At 37.2% G+C, this 19,900-nt stretch overlaps 1 protein-coding gene across 2 annotated transcripts; it reads left to right on the top strand.

Annotated features, from left to right (window-relative positions):
- Positions 1-925: 925 nt before the first annotated feature.
- xpnpep2 (X-prolyl aminopeptidase (aminopeptidase P) 2, membrane-bound) lies at positions 926-19,526 on the top strand. 2 transcript variants are annotated; one of them, XM_015029144.1, is made up of 21 exons: positions 926-1,062; positions 1,907-1,968; positions 2,178-2,288; positions 2,397-2,460; positions 5,316-5,420; positions 7,054-7,140; positions 7,308-7,451; positions 8,866-8,967; positions 9,062-9,143; positions 9,946-10,147; positions 10,227-10,316; positions 10,404-10,513; positions 11,754-11,831; positions 13,187-13,258; positions 13,340-13,400; positions 14,302-14,371; positions 14,534-14,638; positions 16,290-16,349; positions 17,019-17,095; positions 17,176-17,265; positions 19,004-19,526. In XM_015029144.1, the coding sequence occupies exons 1-21, from the start codon at positions 1,014-1,016 to the stop codon at positions 19,199-19,201; spliced, it is 2,019 nt and encodes a 672-aa protein (XP_014884630.1). In that variant the 5' UTR covers positions 926-1,013; the 3' UTR covers positions 19,202-19,526. The 2 variants fall into 2 exon arrangements, with proteins under 2 accessions (XP_014884630.1, XP_014884631.1); XM_015029145.1 differs by lacking the exons at positions 926-1,062; positions 1,907-1,968; positions 2,178-2,288; positions 2,397-2,460 and adding an exon at positions 3,954-4,137.
- The last annotated feature ends 374 nt before the right edge of the window (positions 19,527-19,900 follow it).

Here is a 19,900-nt window from a genome sequence, read left to right as displayed (position 1 = left end):
CCTGGAGGAACTACCTGGAGGAACTACCTGGAGGAACTACCTGGAGGAACTACCTGGAGGAACTGCCTAGAGGAACTGCCTGGAGGAACTGCCTGGAGGAACTGCCTGGAGGAACTACCTGGAGGAACTACCTGGAGGCCATCAGAGACTAAACGCTTAGTCTCAGACGGTTGCCATAGAGATAAAATTATTTTTCAAACATGGATGAAATTATCAGAGCAAAGCTCCAGGTATGTTTTGATGAGAGAATAACATTATTATTCTGTTACAGAAAAACACTTTGTCTGTCTTCATCGATAGTCGTGCTAACTAACCTTAGCATTCATGACTGGAGAGTAGTGATTGACAGCACTAAGCCCCGCCTCCTGGCTCTGATTGATTGTTTCTAATTAGCACTGGGAGAATTCATCGAAGCTCCATTTTTATAGAGATTATCTGTCTCTTATTTTACTGTCATAACATAAAGAGATTCAACAAATAATAAAAAAATATTTTTTATTAAAGTTACGAGCTGCAGCTTTAAAGAGCATTGTAATTTATGAAAACACAACAAATGTACGTAAACCTCTTTTTTGAAGAAATTTAAAAATTGTCTCTCGTTATTTAGACAATTAGCATAAAAAATATAATTTTGGTTCTTCTGTCTGACCAAAAAGAAAACGCTGTGTATTTTCATACATGTAAGCATGTAAAGGGAAAACATTTGGGAAACATTTGAACAACAAGATGATCGGTCGCAGTGACACAGCACAGTTATTCTTACAATCCGCTCTCTGCTTATGATTCCTACCAGGAAGGGCCACAGGCAGAGCAGATAGTGAGTGGTGGTGAGGAAGAGGAGGAGCAGGATGAGGGAGAGAGAGGGCGGCTCTACACGCACACACACACACACACACACACAAACACACACACACACACACACAGTTGATCACAACATCGCCCGGCGCTCCTCGTCACATAACCTGCATGCACATCAGGTCGGCCGGCAGTCTGAGAGCGGCGTGCAGCTGACGATGCCTTCCTCTGCGTGGCTGTGGGCGGCTTCTGCGGTGGCACTGACCGGTAAAGAGTTTGTCTTCTTTCCTGCTGCTGCTGCTGCTGCTGCAACGTTAGAGCGTCTAAAACAGGTTCACAGTTTTAGAAAAATGTTGAGTTGTCTTGCAGAATTGCAGTTTGATTTCTCTTGATCTGACTTTTTGGGCTCATGAATCTTCAGCTTTGACTCGTTGCCTGCACAGATGAAAACCTCTACGCACTGCAAATCTGGAACGAACTTCCAGAAAACTGCAGAATAGCTGAAACATTGAGCTCCCGTAAATCAACGCTAAGAATACTTTTGTTGAGAGCTGCTTTTGAGCCACAATCAGTGGAGTATTTATTGATGTATTTGATGTGTATTGATGATTTTGATGATGAAATTCAACTAAATGTAATGTTTGTTTCTGGTTTCTCAATTGCCAACTTTTTATTTTGTGTTTTTATGATGTAAAGCACTCATTGTTGCTAAAATCTGCTTGATTGATTGAGATGTTTAAAAGACACAATTCAGCAGAGTAAGTTACAACATTTGTAACTTTTTCTGTCTTTTTTCTCCGTCTTCATGTTCTTGCAGTTCATCTTTTCGAGCCGCTGCGTCTGAACAAATAGAAAATTGTTTGTTGTTTTGCAGAATTGTACTTTGATTTCCATTTATTCTGACTTTTTGTGCCTGTAAATTTTCAGCTTTGACTCATTGTCTGCACAGAAACAAACCTCTCTGCACTACAAATCTGGAACAAACTTCCAGAAAACTGTAAAACAGCTGAAACACTGACTTCCTTTAAGTCGATGCTGATCTAGTTGTGTGGAGCTGCTTTTGAGTCAGGATCTGTAATTGTCTCTTTGCTCTGTTTGCATGTACTTTCAGGCCATCTTTTCTGCGCCGCAGCGTATGAACGAACCGAGAGGAACTGCTCTCTGACTCCACCGGTGAGACTCAGCAATAAACAATAAACTACAGTTTTCCATAAAACCATCAGCAGTTACAACTTTGCCCTCAGTGGATTCACCCAGCGTTAATGATTACAGAGGATGATAGAGAAGGAGATAATTCAGCAGCTTGCTGGGTTTAATGAAATGTGGAAGTTTCCTCCTTGCTTTGTGAGCGCCTCATCGTTCTTCCTGTCGGTTTGTTGCAGTATCTCCCCAGCACAGCAGTAAATACTTCTATCCAGCTGTGGGAGCTGCGAGCCCAAATGCTGCCCCTGAATGTCTCTGCCTACATCATTCCTGGCACTGATGCTCACCTGGTACATCTGCCGGCTGTCATAATTAATCCATCTGGATTTAAAATCCTTGTTTGCATTTGTGTGGTTGTAATTTGCAGCTTGTTTTTTTTGGGGGGGGTTTTCTGCCAGAGTGAATACATTGCCCCACGTGACGCCAGGATGGCCTATATGACTGGTTTTACAGGCTCTGCAGGTACAATCCTCCTCCTCCTCCTCTTCATCCTCCTCCACATCTGCTCTGCTTTCATCCCACATCCTCACCAACTCGTCGTTCATTTTGTTTTCAGCGCTTTCACCCGCTGTTTAATTGCGTCCTCTCATTCATGGTGACTGTCCTCGCAGAGCAACCTGACTGCTGATTTATCAGGCCCATAAGAGCAGCTGGTCATAGAAGAGACTTTTACTAATTTGATTTATATGGAAAGAAATGACAGTAAACCAGGACTGCAAGTAACGACTATTTTAGTAATCAATTAATCGATTATTCTGACAATTAATTGATTAATCAAATTAAAACATTGGCAAATTCTGCATATTTTTCCTACACGTGCAAATAAATAACTAATTTGATTACTTTTTAAATAAGAAAATAAACATTTTATTGCCTAAAATACAATAACAGCTTTGCTTTAGTGAATGCTTGATCATTTGTAGCAAAGGTTGCATCAACATCAACAACTTTCTGCTTCACATCAATACAGTGAAGGGCTGATCTGGTGATTCATTTTCATTTGAATTGATTAATAATTGGATAACAACAGATGCTTAATAAGATTTTTGAACCAGGTGAAGCTAAACCTGCCACTTCAGGTCTTCTGGGTAGAAGATATTTACAGACAGAGATGTATTTTTTAACCTAAATGTAAAATGGAGATATTTTTGTACAGTTTTGGCTTAATTACTCCTCTGAATGTATGTTGTTAATTTAGTAAATTGCCTTTTTTGAGTCTGTATAGTTACGTTAACCATTAATCAATTACTAAATCAGTTAGCCATTATTTAAATAATTGATTAATCGTGATTAATTCAATTAATCGTATCAGGCCTACAGTAAATTGAGGTTTAAACCTGAACATGCCGCTGCAAAGCTGTAAAAAATGTGGGGAAATGAGTCTATTCAGCTGCTGGTACCGAATTAAATGTGATCTCACCACTTTATTTGGTACATCTGTTCTGTTGCTTTTTATCACAAATTGCAGCCCGGTTGTTGGTGCCAGATGGGCTTGTTTGAATATGTCACAATCTGCTGATATAATACCAGGGTAATTTAAAGCACAACCATCCCTCAGACGTACAGAAAAATGCCTGAAATAAAGAAAATATCCGGTGAGAGGCGGTTATTTGGACAAAAATGCCTTGTTGACATTCAATGTCAAAGGAGAATGAGCTGAAAGTTAGTTAGAAAGGAAACATGAGGCTCGTTGGAACTGCAGCTTGTAAAAACGTTGCCTGTTTTAATGGGCTTTGATTTTTGTTGCAGCAGTCAGATGGCAGAGTCAAAATTTGGCATAAACAACAAGCGTGTTTTTATCTCTCCATGTGTCAATAAATCAGAATCAGGGTTTTTGTAATGTTCTGGGGCTTCAAGTTCAATTGTGGATCAAAATTACAACATGTGTTACATTTTCAGCTGGTGTTGTTCGCAGAGTTGGGTGGTAACTACTTACATTAAACATTACGGTCTGCTTGGCGTTTCACCACAAGTTCAGAGTTCAGCTGGTGATAAAACATGGGATTTGGGTTGTGGCTTTACGATAATCAATTCTGCAACAACTTAGTGAAGCTGTCATGTCAACTTGGATAAATGTTTCCAACATTTTCTAAAAGATTTAATGCAGTGAAGGTAAACTGAGGATCCAACCTGGTACTAGTAAGTTCTACTTCATAAAGTTGGAAAATGAAAACCATACTTCCTTTCTATGTTTTTCAGGCACATTTTTAAAAATCATATTTTGTTTAGAGTTTTTCTATGAGCTTTGACTGTTTTTTTTTTTTCAGCCATTTCCAATTAGTTTCTTTCCTAAGCCGTGTAACATTCGTCAATACGGCATAAAAAAGTAATTTAACCACTGTCATCTCTGCACATCAATTTGGACTTGCCGCCTGTTACAAAAACAGTTTTCCATTTCTTTTGCTAATCCCTTGCAAAAGCCCAAAGATGGCACAGTTTAAAGGAAACTTATTATGTAAAATTCATATTTTGCAAAACAGCTCAAGGGCTTAAAAACACCACCCAGCTGTTTTTGGCAGGAAGTTAATGTTTTTTGGGTATCTAGAAAACAAGCTGTTTCAAAAGCCTCCCCATTGTTGAGTCATAATCAGTGGGCACTGCGTTGTTACCTAGCAACAGCAGCCCAACCTAGACCGTCACCTAGCAACCCAAGCTGAGTTCCAGCACATTTGGTCAGCTAGTTTTACCGCTGTATGTGCTGTACAATGGCTGCAGGAAAAAACAAGAGTTTTGTTGTTGACTTACCATTCAGAAACCACTTGCTACATTATTGTTGGTTGTTCAGGAGGCTTTACTGATGCTTTTCAAAGATATATGGTTATATAATTGCACATCTGTTTGCAGGTATATTCATATGCGAGTGTAAAAGTTTAATTAGGGGCGTGGCCAGCCGCTGCTAATTTGGATTTAAAGTGACAGAGATGCTAAAACTGCTCAAAATAGTCAGAACTGACCAAACTAAAATCTCATTATTTAGGAATAATTTTGTCCAAAAAATGTGATGCGTTGTGATGCCCATAGGCCTATCATAACCCGTTCAAGGAGGCATCATATCACCTCTAAAGGCCAGAAAATTGCAGGCAGAACAGTTCAAGTATCTTGATGTCGTGTTTGACACAAAAGTGAACCGTCTTGAAGAATTTTGAATGAATGGAGGGATAATTAATACCACTTCAAGAAGATCTGGGACCTGGTAACTTACATTGAAAGAGCTTAACGATGGCTTTGCACATACAGTGTAAAGTCTGATATTTATAGTTTTAGGTAATCAAACACTGACCACCTCATAGTGCAGCTGTTGCCCCTCTTTTTTCCAGGCACTGCCGTTGTCACTCAGACCAAGGCGGCTCTGTGGACAGACAGCCGCTACTGGGTCCAAGCTGAGAGACAGATGGACTGCAACTGGGAGCTGCAGAAAGACGGTATGGGTGACTGTACCGTGCCTCGCTGTCATGGCAGCGCTGCACACATGCATTCCTTTTAAATTGTTGTGGTGCGTTTTTTATTTATCTTTTCAAAAATAGCTTTTTAAAGACTCAACATGTCATTACGGGGGTTTATAATGAAGAACTTCCCATAAACAAAGCTTGTTTTCTCATGCAACATTGCTTTCTCCACATTTTATGGTGTTTTTCAAAAAAATTATCCAAGAGGAAATATTTAATCATTGTTTCTTAGTTGTTGTTTTTCAAGAGGATAACGCCCTTGAAATTCACAGCTTTTTATATTTAAATAAACAAGTTATGATTAAAGTAATAATGGAAACATGAATCACCGATTTTCCATTATCTGTGCCACAATTAATGGTCGCTGTAGTCAGACATCCATCAACCTAAAACTGAAATAAAACTAAAAGTCCTAGATAAATGTTATTAAACATTTGCTGGAAACTTAAATTTGACAATTAGACAACTCATGAACAACATATTCCAGAGCTGGGAGATAGAAACAATGTCACTGAAGACTTATATTTTGTGTGAAAAAGAAAAGAAAATTATTATTTTTCACGTTTTTAAAAACTAACCAGAAAGTCTCAGTAAACTGAGTTTGTAGAAAGTGGTGAAATTGTAATGCAGGAATTATTAGCATTACTAATTAGCACAACTAATAGCTTATTAGTAGCCTGTTAGCATTGCTAATTGTTTTTTAATCTTGTTACTAGCATTACTAATGACTAATTGCTGTATGCTAGAACATCACTAGCATTATCTACAAGCTAGTCCTCATTTGTGCTATTCATTAGCATTTATGCTAATGAGTAGCATTAGCATAAAGCAGTTGTAACTATTAATAGTTACCATTCATGCTAATGCACAAATAGCTGTACTAATATGCACCAATTTTGCTAACAACTAGTTGCCATTGCTAACAGCTAACTGCAGCACATTGCTCATTGAAATAAAAATTACATAATGATGGTGAAAAAACTTAATTCACACAGAATATTTGACACACTTACAGAAATGTATTGGATACTTTGTGAAAAAGTTGTTTTTTTTTAGCAAAGAAACTTCCAGACAACCACTCTAACACTCCTCCGACTCGTGTATGGAACACCAAGAAGGCCAAAAACGTCTTACATTTACAAACTTAAAGAGTTTGTAAATTAACCATTCAGCCAATCACAGACAGATTTTACTCCTCCAAATTGAGTATTTCTTGAATGAAAAACAACTAATAAATACTAGTAGATCAATATAGTGTATCAATGTGGCAGAAATTCAAAACAAAATGACAGAATTAAAGAAAAACGCAAGAAAACATAATCAATTTGAATTTTATAGTGTGAGAATGTGCCGTTATGCTTACAAATATGCTTACTTTGTGCTGTCCAGTTAATATTCCTACATTTAGTTTCTACATATTAGTTATACATATATGTACATTGAAGAAAGAAGTTTAATTTTTTAGTCCTTATCAAGCTGAAAGTGGTGATTTGATTTACTTTAAGACTAATCTGCAGAATTTCATTTAATGATGACTCTGCCGTACTCTGCATTAGTTTTTGTCCATATTTTGTGATGGCAGTGATAAATGTTTGCTTGGTTGTTTCAGTTTCCGTCATCAGTGTGGCGGAGTGGCTCATCTCAGAGGTACCAGCAGGAGGCAACATCGGTTTTGACCCCTTCCTTTTCTCCCTCAGTGAGTTTTCACCCTATTTACCTCAGCTGTTAGTCCGTTTTAACAGCAATAAAGCACCAAGTAGATGGAAAATATTGAAAGGGACCCCAGACCAGACGCCATCCGGACTGTTTACTTGAGATTGATTCTGTTTAATGGCCGTATTTTCCTGCAATTTGCTCCATTAGAGACACAGGAGAACTATGCCATGAGTCTGGAGTCCAGCAATCGAATCCTAAAGTCCATTCCTGTCAACCTGGTCGACCAGGTGTGGAAAGACAGACCTCAAGCCCCAGCAGACAGCCTCACCCGTCTGCCTGATAGAGTCATACGTAAGTCTTCAAGCAGCCATAAAGTCTGTGTTTGTGTTTTCTACGGTTGTCTGGCAGATCGAACACTAACTCAGAAGGACTGAAGAAGCCAGGAAGTTGTCTCAGTGTTGGTCTTATTAGGCTTTATGGCTGCAGATTAGAAAAATGGACCAAATGGAGGGCACCATAAACCTAATGGTCTGTACATTTAACTGGAACAATCATTCTTTCCATGGCTTTAAGAGCATGCACAGAATGATGCATGCTCTTTCTTATCCTGACAGTCGGGATAAGAAAGGTGGCTCTTATATTCTTGGCAGACTGGATGGAGTCCATTAAGTAATGAAGAACAAGAAGATGACTTGAATGTCAAACAAGCAGGGAGGAACAAAAACGCACAAATGTGTTTTTATTCTCAGAAGATAAACTACATTTACAGGAAAATATATTTAGATTGATTCAATTAAAAACCGTTGACCCAACTGAGCCAGTTTTCTTCATCGTTAGCAGTGTTTTCTTTTTCCAAAACTCTATTTAGTTTTTAACAAATGGTAAAATCATGAAACTATTATAATATTATACCGATAAAAGAAACTGTATAACCTTCTTTATAACAAAAGCATGAATTCAAAAAGCAGAAAAGCAGCCTCCACTAACAGTAAGGTAACATAAAGAGCAAAACAACCCACCAATTTTTAAATAAAATTATATTTAAACATTTCTGACAGCAACAGAAAAAAGGGAGGGGGAGTTGTCAGTTACTGGTTGCTATGGTAACCACCAACTGTCAAGAGCAATCTGGCAAAACTTAATACACAAATTCACTTCAGAAAGGAGAAAAATATTGGTAAGCAAGTAAGTAATAATAATAATAATAATAATAATAATTGCAGCTAAGTTGTTATAGAGTGAATGTTAGTTGTAGTTTTTAACACAAGTGTGTGTAAATTACTCAAAGGAGACGTGAAGTGACGTCCTGATTTTCTCAAGTTTCAGAAAGTAAAGAATCCCTGAGCAGATTGGGGTTGAGATTATTTTATCATTTGACACAGAATGAATCATACTGCTTCAGGGTTTTCACATTTTCAATATATTTCAGTGGGATTACCTGAAAATATCACCTGAAAACAAAAGTGTGGCATGAATGTGCAGTTACAGCATTATGTTGGATTTGTCTACCAGCAGTAGAGAGTTTCACTTTGCAAAACTCAATCAAACTCTTTTTTTCGTTCATTAATTTTAAGTTTTACCAAAGATTCTTGGTTTGATTTAGGTTTAGACTTTGACTGGTCCAATTTCAAGGTGTTAAGTTACAAAGTAAAATTTAATTTAAGTCATATAACAACTGAAGGTAACATAGTAACTTGATTGTGGTATAAAATGGCTGAAAAACACGTATTACTGCCCCTTTAATGTAAAATGTTTGGTCTCTCAGAAAGGACTTGGCAGGATAAGGTGGAGCAGATACGGAGTCTGATGAGGACCAATCCATACCAACCCACAGCTCTTCTGCTCTCAGCTCTGGATGAAACAGCATGTGAGCAAAAACTGGTGCTTTTTAAACTAATAAATCATAATAACAGTTTGGAAAGAAATTAAAGTCAGTGATGATGTTCGTTTTTGTTTTTCAGGGCTCTTTAATTTACGTGGAAACGACATTCCCTACAATCCTTTCTTCTACTCCTACACACTTCTAACTTTAGATGAGATCTGGTCAGTCACTCACTGTTTATATCTATTTATTGAACAACTAACTATTTATAGACACGTTGCTGCGTGATGTCACGAGATCCCCAGCTTTCTGCTTTAGGCCATGACTAGCATTGGTTTCAGCTGTCAAGTTATCAACATAACACACTAAATCTTCAATATACGGCTGATACATAAAAATAAAAGGGACGCAGTGCTTTGCTGCTAGTTGTCGACACTGTCACAGCTAAATAAAGCTTTAATTAAAAATAGCAAGGGAGAAGGAAGTAGTTCAGTTATGCTAACATGTAGATGTGCTGCAGGATTCAATGTTTTGGTTAAAAAAATCAAAAAAGGCGACCTAAACACCAACTCTGACATCATTAGATTGAGTTTAAAGTAGCTAATCAGTCACAGCTGTGTTATGTTAGCTATAGCAGCGGTAGCTAATCTGCCACAGCGATCACTTATCAATAATCACAAAATACACATCAAGACTAAAAACACAAAACTGTAACGGACTGAATGTTCTGTTCTTTATGTAGGAAATGTTTGACTGTTTTTTGGTGTTGAATCCTGACACATTAGCGGGGTTGTTGTTAGTTAAATAATACCAACATCTCTAGGTTTCATTTAGTTAACTGAGTTGTTTTACTGCAGCATTGCGGCTTCGGATGGGATAGAATCACCTTTTTACCCTTCAGCGTTGTGCACATGCGTGAAATTTCTGCATTTAAACAATAACATGCATATTTTTCAAGCAATTCCACCACTGACCCAACAAAATGCCCTGCATATGAGCATGTTGCTGTTTGTCCTCCTGCAGGCTGTTTGTCCACACAAACAGAGTGACTGAGGAGCTGAAGGCGTACCTGAGCGCGTCCTGTAACGGATCCCTCTGCGTGCAGCTGAAAAGTTACGACTCTGTTCGTCAGGATCTGATGGCCTATGTCGCTCAGTCCGACGTTAAAGTGTGGATTGGTACAGAATACACAAACTACGCTCTTTATGAGCTCATAACACCTCAGGTATGCAGATCATTTCAAAAGGTTCCGCTCATTTGAAGGAAATGTTTTATATTAATGACTGTTTGTTTGTCTAATATAGGAGAAACTAATTACATCCTCCTACTCTCCTGTGTTGACAACTAAAGCTGTGAAAGACGAGACTGAGGAACGAATACTGAGGGAAGCTCATGTACGTCCCAAACGCAGACAGATTCATATTTACCACCTGAAAAAAACAAACCCAAACTTTTACCTTTTTCCTTTTACTTTTGTTCAGGTGAGGGATGCGGTTGCTGTCATCCAGCTGCTGATGTGGCTGGAAAAGGTCGTCCCAGCGGGGAACGTGACCGAGCTGAGAGCTGCAGAATATGTAAACCACTGTCGCAGGTGAGTCAGCAAACTGACTTACAATCAGATGTTTACAGAAGAAGAGTCTTAGCTTAAACCAACGTAAACTTTTCAATTACGTTCAGTTTATTATATAGCTCCAATCCACAGCAAATGTTATCTTTATTCTCTTAATACAAAGATGTTTCAATTTAAAGAAGAACTATTATGGAAAATTTGCGTTTAGCTCATTTGTGTACTTCCATTTGAGTCTGAACTGCTTCTCAAAACAGCCCAACAGCTTCAGACATCAGTTAATGTTTTTTGGTATCTGGAAAATGAGCTGTTAGATAGTTAAGTCACATTTCATGCAACCACAGTGAAGCTCCAGTATGTTTGATCAGCTGGTTTTACGCGCTGTACAATGGCTGCTGGGGGAAAAAAGTGTTTTGTTTCCGACTTACCATCCAGAAACCAATTACTCCATTGTTGTTGGTTGTGCAGGAGGCTCTACTTCTGCTCTTCAAAGATGTATGGCTGTATAATTGCGCATCTGTTTGCAGCCATTTTCACCTGAGTTTAAGTTGGCCAGCAGCTGATTATTTAAATTTAAAGTAACAAGAAGCCCTAAAACATCTTTCTGAAAGAAAATCAACAGAACAGACGAAAATCTCATTATCTAAGAATGATTTTGTGCAAATATGTAATGAACATGTTTTGCATCGCCCATAGATTTATCCTAACGTCTTCAAGGAAACATAATAGGTCTCCTTTTAATCACACAGACATCCACATTAATCCTATCATTAGTACTTTCTATCTTCACAAAAGCATCACAGCCAAACTGAATGCCAGATTATATGTAGTTTATATGGAGATGAAAATAATAATTGGATAAAACATAAAACTAACAGTTGAAATAACAGCAAATAATACAAGCTGGAGAGTAGTAGGAGAAGAAAGGAAGTGAGTAAAAGTAGTCAGTTTGTCTTTTAGCTCACAGAATGAGGCCTGAAGGAGGTTTAATCAGGATTTCCATAATTATTTCCTTTTGCTAAATAACAAGATATTGTATATGAAAAGCTTTCTCATTATTCTGATTTAACACACTGAAATAAAATGTTTTTAACCAAAACAGAAAAGTTCAGTCTGATTTAATGTCAAACAGAAAAGAAGGAAGTATTCTTACATGTTTGTATATATAAACGCCTTGTTTGAACTGTGAATTCACAACTTTACTCTGCAGTATTAATAAAGTATTTATAAAACTTTGGAGTCACAGCTGATATAAACGTTGCAGCAAACAGAAGGACAACCGAGGCCCGAGCTTTGAGACGATCTCTGCAAGCGGACCGAACGCTGCTCTGGCCCACTACAGGTGAGACGAACTCACGTCTTCTTCTTTTTTAACGAGGCCTTTCTTCTTAAAATGCTCAAAGTTTTTATGACGAGACAGTTTTGGATGTCAAAAAACAATTTATTTTTTAAATAGGGAGAAAACATTAAAAACTCGTAGTGGAGATTTATTTTCTGATACGTAGCAATATCACCCTCAAAACACTTAAATATAAGTCAAGGAATAGTTGATTAATCAGAGAAAAAACATTCAGCATATTTTTCATTTAGCCTCTTTTAGCAGCCACTAGCATCTACAACAACTATTTGAAGAGTTTTAATTGATATGAGTAACAACATATATTGAATACAATATTAGAAATACACTAAAAGATGCAAATAAATTTTCAATTCCCTTTTAAATAAGAAAAAAAAAATTCAGTTAGTAAAATTCAATAAAATAGTATTGTTTAAGTGAATGCTTGATCATTTGTAGCAAATGATGCGTCTGCAATAATTCATATAAGTAACAAAAAATAACAAAATCAGGCAAAATAAAATTTTCCCTAATCAGTTTCTTTTAATATAAAATTATAAAACTTAGACTAAAACTGCAGGTCTGTGTCTCTGTGTCTGGTGAATTTCTGGTTAAAACATGTTTTTTTTTTTCTTCAGTGGGTAGAAAATCCAGAAATTTTACTCAATTAAGAGTAGAAATACTTCATAATAAAGTTACTCAAGTAAAAGTACAACGCAGTAAAAATACTCCTAAAAGTATTTTTGTTTTTCAAAAACATTACTCAAGTAAATGTAACTAATTTCTACTCAGCTCTGTTAATGCTGCTATGACTGTGTTGTTTCACCAAATAGGATGTTTTTTTTTCTGTAAATATGTAAATCCTTTTACTTCAACTTCACAAATATGGACTACTATCACATAAATACTACTAAAATATATTTCCAGTTTGTGGTTACAATGTGACAAAAAGGGGAAAGTATGCAGCTGGTCTTATGAGAACCTCTTACAGTTTTTAGTTGACGACTGATTTTACACTTTACATTGTTTGAGTAACTTCACCATGTACAGCTTGTCTCAGTAATAGTCAAACATTTCGTCTCGCAGCTAAATTTACCTTTTCTGTTAAACCACCTGAAAGTATAACGGACAAACAACCAACTGCTCTGATGTCAGAAAACAATTAAAAAGAAAAATTCTTAGTTTAAACGTTTTTAGAACTCAATGCAGGTGTGAACGAGTAGGAGTTTCTAGAGAAAACAACCATCCCTGATGCATTTTCCTTTCTTACTAAAAGCCGTTTTTAAAAACATTTCTATAGTATTTTAACAGTAAACACAGTCGTATATTTCAGCGGTATCAGTTCCTGTTTTGTTTTTCAGCCCGTCAGAAGGAACCAGCAGGAGGCTGACGGTTGAGGAGATGTTCTTGGTTGACTCCGGCGGTCAGTATCTGTGAGTAAATCCGCTCTCCTCCAGTTTCACTTCACGTCTCGTGAGCAGAAAATGAGTCACGGCGTTTCTCACTACTCTCAGAGACGGGACCACTGACATCACCCGTACGGTTCACTGGGGGACGCCCACAGACATGCAGAAGGTGACATTTACATTAAATAGCCTCTTATTGCACTAAAAAAAATGAAACATTGACTTAACATATTTTTTCTTTTCAATGAGTTCCATGTTATTCTACAAAATGAAGATTAGATACTCTTTTCATTTGCATAACTGACTTAATTTAATTATGTACACTGCAAAAACACAAAGTCTACCAAGTATTTTTGACTAGATTCAAGTGCACTTGCAAAAATACAAAAGTAACTTATAAGTAAGTTTTCAGCAAGATATAGGAGCTTATTTAAGTAAATAAATATTTAATATTGATGAAAAAGTACTATTTCCACTAGCAGATTATTTCACTTATAACAAGACATTCTTCCATTTTTATAAGTGAAACAATCCGACAATAGAACTAGTACTTTTAAACCAATATTAAAGAGTTATTGACTTAAAATATGCTCCTATAACTTGCTAAAAAGTTACTTATAAGTTATACTTGTCTTCAAGTTCACTAAGCTGTTTGCATTAGAAACTGGACAAAAATTTCTTGGTAAGATTTTGTGTTTTTGCAGTGCACATAATTGTATTTTGTTAGTTGAAAGCAAAAATGATCATCTGAGTTTATGACATTATGTTTAACTAAAATAAAATTAATGAATTAACTTCAGATTGAGAAAAAAGCTAAAAGAGAAGCTAACTGAACTAGCGGTACTTTTTGTCAGCTTGCTGTAGTATGCGTACATTCAGTGAACTTATTTAGCATTTTTTCACTCATAATGTACAAATTATGTCACTCTGACAACTAAAAATTTTAATTCAACTCATTTTTCTCTAATTAACTAAATTCAAATTTGTCAACAGTTTCCACTCAAATGAATAAAGTAGGCCAAGTGTAATTTTTTTGTCTTTGTCTTTGAAACGTGTTCTTCCTCTGACAGGAGGCGTTCACTCGAGTTCTCATGGGAAATATTGAAATATCTCAAACTGTTTTTCCATCAGGCACAAGCGGTGAGTGGGAAACTCTGGATTTGCCGTCCCTGAAATGTGTTTTTGTGTTGCCACTAGAGAGCTCTCTTCCTCCATCCACATCATGTTGAGGAGATTGTGGTCCTGCTTCTGCAGCAGGATGTTTGCTTTCTGCTCTGTAAGAGGCCTCTTGTGTCTCGACAGGGGTGCGCATAGAGATGCTGGGCCGCCGGGCTCTGTGGGAGGTGGGCCTGAACTACGGCCACGGCACCGGTCATGGAGTGGGGAACTACTTTGGAGTTCATGAGTGTAAGGTTTTCATTAGGATTTTTAAAGGTGACCTATTATGATTCCTTGAACAGGTTTGGTCTAAAGTCAATACAAAACACTTTCATAAATTTTTTGCATAAAATCATCCTTATAAATCATTCTTATAAATCATTCTGATAATGAGGTTTTAGTTTTTTCAGTTCTGCTTATTTTGATCTCCTTTCATAATGAGCTGCGTTTGGGCATCCTGTCGCTTTAAATCCAAACAAGCTGCTGGTTGCCACGGCCCCCGACTCAATGTTTGTGAAAATGACTTCAAACAGATGTGCTGTTATACAGCCGTACATCTTTGAAAAACAGAAGTGGAGCCTCCTGTACAACCAACTGTAATACAGACCACTACAAGAGATCTTTCCTGCCAACAGCCATCACTGCCCACACTGTTTGAAGACTTTGAATTAATGAGCTACAACATTTATTTTCCCTTTTCAATCAATAAAGTGTTTTTTAATTTTATTTGAATTGAACAAGAATTCAAAAAGTGGTTTCTGGATGTAGGCCAACAATAATACTCTTGTTTTCTTGTTGACTTACATTACACAGTGCGTACAGTGATAGAACCAGCTGAAACATGCTGGGGTTCAGCTTGGGTTGCTAGGTAACCGGGCTGGGCTGGGCTGTGGTTGCTAGGTATCGGTGCAGTGCCCGTGGAATACGACTAAACATTCGGAAGGTTTTTGAAATAGCTCGTTTTCCAAACACCGAAAAACATTAACTTACTGCCTCAAAAAGGCAATAAGTTAATAAGTTTTCTTTTTTTTAATCCCCTGGCCTGTTTTTAGAAGCAGTAGAAACCCAAATGGAAGCACAAAAACATCTGAATAGGTTCCTTTTAAATACTTGTTGCCACAGAGAAACAGAAACACTAATATATATTTAAATAAATCTAATTTGATTACCAAATCTCAGAGAGTTTGCATTAAGTTGAGTAGCTGGGGGTTTAGTTGAGCATTACAAAACTTGGCAAACAACGCGCATGTGAGCAAACATTTCATTTTGCAATTCAACCACTTGTGATGTGGTTTACATCACTCGATGCCCACATCAGCTGAAGCAAATACGCCACAGTGTGACGGAAACAAAGGAGAGTATAAAAGTGCTGTGACAAAGTATTTACCTCCCCTGCCCCAGAAATTTCCTCTGCTTTTGCTTCATTTGTTCCTGGTAAATATTTTAGATAATTAAATAAATTATATTATAATACAAAGATAACCAGAGTAAATAAAAATGTAGAAGTCTTTGGTGAAAAAAGCTATTTAACCCAACTTGGTCCTATGTGGAAAAAATGCATAAAATGTAGTGATGATTATTCTGTCACAGACAGAGTGGAGAAAGACTAAGCAGCTGTCCTGTTTGTTTCTCTAACTAAAATAAGAAAACCCTAAAACTGCTCCAAGCAGAGCCTTTTCAGAAGGAGTGATCTTTTTTCTGTCTTATTTCAGTCACTGCTTAGAGAAACAATTTATTCAGACTGCAGGAAAATATACCAGGATGTTTAAAAAAGTCTTATTCAGGTTCTGTTAAGGAAACAGAATGACAGTGTTGTCATACCAGATGTGTTTGTAGGTTTGCTTTCGTTGTTTTTCCTGCTTTCTGTAATATTTTATGTTTTATTCTGACGTGTTTCCAGGGCCGGTTGGATTTCAGAGCAACAACATTCCCTTCAAAGCTGGCATGTTCACGTCTATTGGTGAGCTCTTTGTAAATTCATCAACCTCTCAGGATGAATCAGTTTGTTTGTGGACTCCAGTGAACTTAACTAAAATCACTTCATAAAGTATAAACATGTCTGAAAATAGGGAGGTTCAAGGAACATTTTATTACCAAAGATAATCTGATTACGTGCAAAACTAGACGGCTGATAAATGAACGAATTAGCACGTACACTGCAAAAACACAAAATCTTACCAACTAAATTTGTTCTAATTTCTAGTTCAAATATCTTAGTGTACGTAAGATAAGACAAACCTAATCTAACAGAGACTTTTTAGCAAGTTTTTAAGTAAATAATTCCTTAATATTTATTTAAAAAGCACTATTCCACCAGAAGATTAATATACTTAGTAACAAGATATTTTTTTGAAGTTGCAAGTTAAATAATCTGCCAGTGGAAGTAGTGCTTTTTCATGAATATTAAGGAATTAATGACATAAAATAATCTCCTGTTTCTTGCTGAAAAGTTATTTGGACTGATTTCAAGTGTTGTAAGATATTTGCACTAGAAACTAAACAAAAATTAGTTGGTAATATTTTGTGCTTTTGCAATGTGGCTAAAATGCAAAGCCAGAAAATACCTCTAAGTGATTAAACACTTTTTTATATGTATATAAATCTATTTCTGTTTCCATTTTGGTTGCAGAACCTGGATATTACAAGGAAAATGACTTTGGCATTCGGATTGAAGACATCGCTGTGACCGTTCCAGTTCATACGAAGGTAGAGAGCAAACAGAAAGCATCATCGGTAAAATGTTTCTCACAGTAATTTTATCACTAATGCACCTTTCTGTCTCTCAGTTTGGGCACAACTTCCTGACATTTGACACTGTGTCTCTGGTCCCATACGACAGAAAACTCATTGACACTTCACTCCTCAGTGCAAAACAGGTGAGGAATCTTTTGCAGAAGCGATCTCTCAATTACAAAACACCAGGCAGATGCAGATTCATGAACTATAACGCGCTGCCATCAGCTTCCTGTTTTAATTTGTAAATACCTCTGGGATGTTCGATAGTGTGACACAGACCCTGTCTTCCCCCTTCCTGCAACATTGGTTCTTGCTTCCTCCTAAAATCCCCTCTTACTCTTGTGGTTGAAGCGTCTCTGCAGCTCTGAGATCAAAACAACGCAAAAGAAAACAAAACCACGTGTGAAGCAAACTTCTATGTTTTTGTTTCTTTTTTTAAAGATATTTTAACGTATTGTTTTAACTGATTTATGTTTTTACAGAAATATCAGATATCTTAAATCCCATCTTTTAGTTTTTCTTAAATGTATTTTAAAACTTTAAAAACATTTTATCACAAGTACTAATAAATAAATCATAACGGCCAATTAGTGCCTTTAAATATTTCAGCATACCCAATGAAAAGTTCACTTTTTAACTTCACTCTGCATTCAGTGCCACAATTAGATCAAACGTGTCAAATTTTTAACTCAAATAGAGAGAGAAGTCTTCAATCAGGGTTGTGATGAGTAGTGAAGAGTCGTGAGTATCTTACCTGCAGTATGACCGTAGTTTGAGTGCCAGTTTTAGGAATCTCTAAAACTAGTTCGGGGGTGTCCAAAGTGTGGGCCTCTTTAATTGAACTCTAGTTTGTTTTCTTAGAAAGTATGGTTCATTAGGGGAGATGTGAATGTGCCTTCAAACTCCAATTCGGACCAAAAAAGCGAATCCAGCTCTGCCTACAAATCCAGGTCTCGGTTTGTTTAACGGGGCAGTGTTATGTAAAACCAACTTTTTTAAGCTTCATATCATGTTATAATGTTATTCCCTCATCAAAAATATACCTAGAGTCTTGCTTTTATTCTTTTATGAATGTTTGGGAAATCATTCAATCTATATGTCAACCATTCAGCTCAGCAAAAAGCCTGGTTGGACTAAGCTCCGCCTTCAAAACACAGCTCCTTCTCAGAGCTATAGTTTTCAAGGGTCTGAGCTTTCGTCTCACAGAGGAGCCCTCCCCCCTCAGCTCCTTCAGACTAGCCAGCAGCAATTAGCAAATATCTGATGGAACTGCACATCTGCTGAGCAACTTCTCGGTGAAATGCTGTTAAAAATGTGATGACTTCCTGAAGGCAGATTTTCAGAAAGAGCAGGAGTTTTTAAAGAGACAGAGGCCCAATTTCAGAGGCTTCATTGTGCTATAATGGCACCATGTGCCTGAGAAATTAAAAAGTGAACTCTTGTGCAGCTTGAATGCATATGTAAATGCCAACTGGACCAGAGCAGAGCAGTGCATTCTGGGTAAATACAACCAAAACAAACTCAAGAGTCTAGTGCTAGCGGGAGAAATGTCTCTTGGTCTTTTACTAAAGATAAGAGAAACCCTAAAACCGCTAAAATCCGACGCCGTTCCATTTTTGTTTACATTTTGTGAAGAAGGAGGTTTCCATCAGTGTCTTCTTCAGAGACTGTCATGTTGTTTCCTTCAGTAGTTTTTGGTGCAGCGCCACAACAGGTAAGATGGGGAGCAGGTTTTTCAAAAGATTTGGTGCAGTGCAGTGTGAAAGCAAACTGCACCAGCTGAAAATGTAACAGTTTTGGTTCCAATCGAACCGAGTCCACCGGACTATCTGGAGTGGAAACACCTTTAATAATATATGTGTGTATTTCCATCTCCAGCTGCAGTGGCTGAATAATTACTATGAGATGATTCGTCGGCTGGTGGGCCCTGAGCTGGACAAGCAGGGGCTGCAGGAGGAGAAGGACTGGATGCTGAGAAACACCCAGCCTTTCACCGAGGCTGGATCCTCCGCCTCCGTCTGTTCCTCCTCCCTGACGCTCATCGCTCTGGTTTTCGCCCTGCTCCACATCATCTGAGCGTCTCCTCCCACCGCACTCCTCAGCAGACTTGCACTCAAAAGTTATCCCTATGCAGTCTCTACCGAGCAGCTACACCAGGTTGACAGATGCACAGAAATTTATAATTTTTTTAAATTTTAAATTGTAAAATATATTTAATAATTTAAAATATGTGAGCAAATATATTATCTTTTGTGTTTTTTAATATTTAAAATTATATTTTGTGATTTTCTTTTTTCTTTTTTGATGTTATAGTTTGAGGTTTTAAACTGGGCATTTGTATGACCAGCTAATATAATGTATATTTTAATAAAGTGTCACACTTTGAAACGACGACGACTGATAAAGTTGTTCCTGATTGTTTAACCGGTACATAGTTATCATGTAACATTACATTTCCATGAACTTTGAAACTGACAGCCATGTTAGCAGGCAGTTGCTATGGAGTTGCTATGACAACAAAGCCAAGTTAAGAACTACATCTAGCTTTGTTTCTATCTAACTTATAAATAATATAAGTACATCACAATTATTAATCAATTACAATTTTTGAGTACTCTACCCACCTCTTTGTAATATTAAGATAAATGTCAGTGATATTTACAGTAGTACTTACTGCCAAACTAGCAAAATTAGCTTAGCTAATGTAGCTTTTATCTGCTAGCAAAGACGGGCATGTAGCCTACATGTTTGTTGCTGCATGTACTCACTCTGCCA

The sequence above is a fragment of the Poecilia latipinna genome, unplaced genomic scaffold (genome assembly GCF_001443285.1).
Source record: "Poecilia latipinna isolate Pla-1442-1.1 unplaced genomic scaffold, P_latipinna-1.0 Scaffold145, whole genome shotgun sequence".
Taxonomy (NCBI): Eukaryota; Metazoa; Chordata; class Actinopteri; order Cyprinodontiformes; family Poeciliidae; genus Poecilia; species Poecilia latipinna.
Note: the sequence above shows the minus strand (reverse complement) of the source record. Positions and strands in the feature narration are given on the sequence as shown.

Excerpts from the sequence above, each read along its gene's own strand:
- xpnpep2 (XM_015029144.1), top strand. The coding sequence starts at position 1,014 with ATGCCTTCCTCTGCGTGGCTGTGGGCGGCTTCTGCGGTGGCACTGACC. Across the intron at positions 11,832-13,186 it reads GCTGCTCTGGCCCACTACAG|CCCGTCAGAAGGAACCAGCA; the intron begins GTGAGACGAACT and ends TTTGTTTTTCAG. Across the intron at positions 14,639-16,289 it reads CTACTTTGGAGTTCATGAGT|GGCCGGTTGGATTTCAGAGC; the intron begins GTAAGGTTTTCA and ends ACGTGTTTCCAG.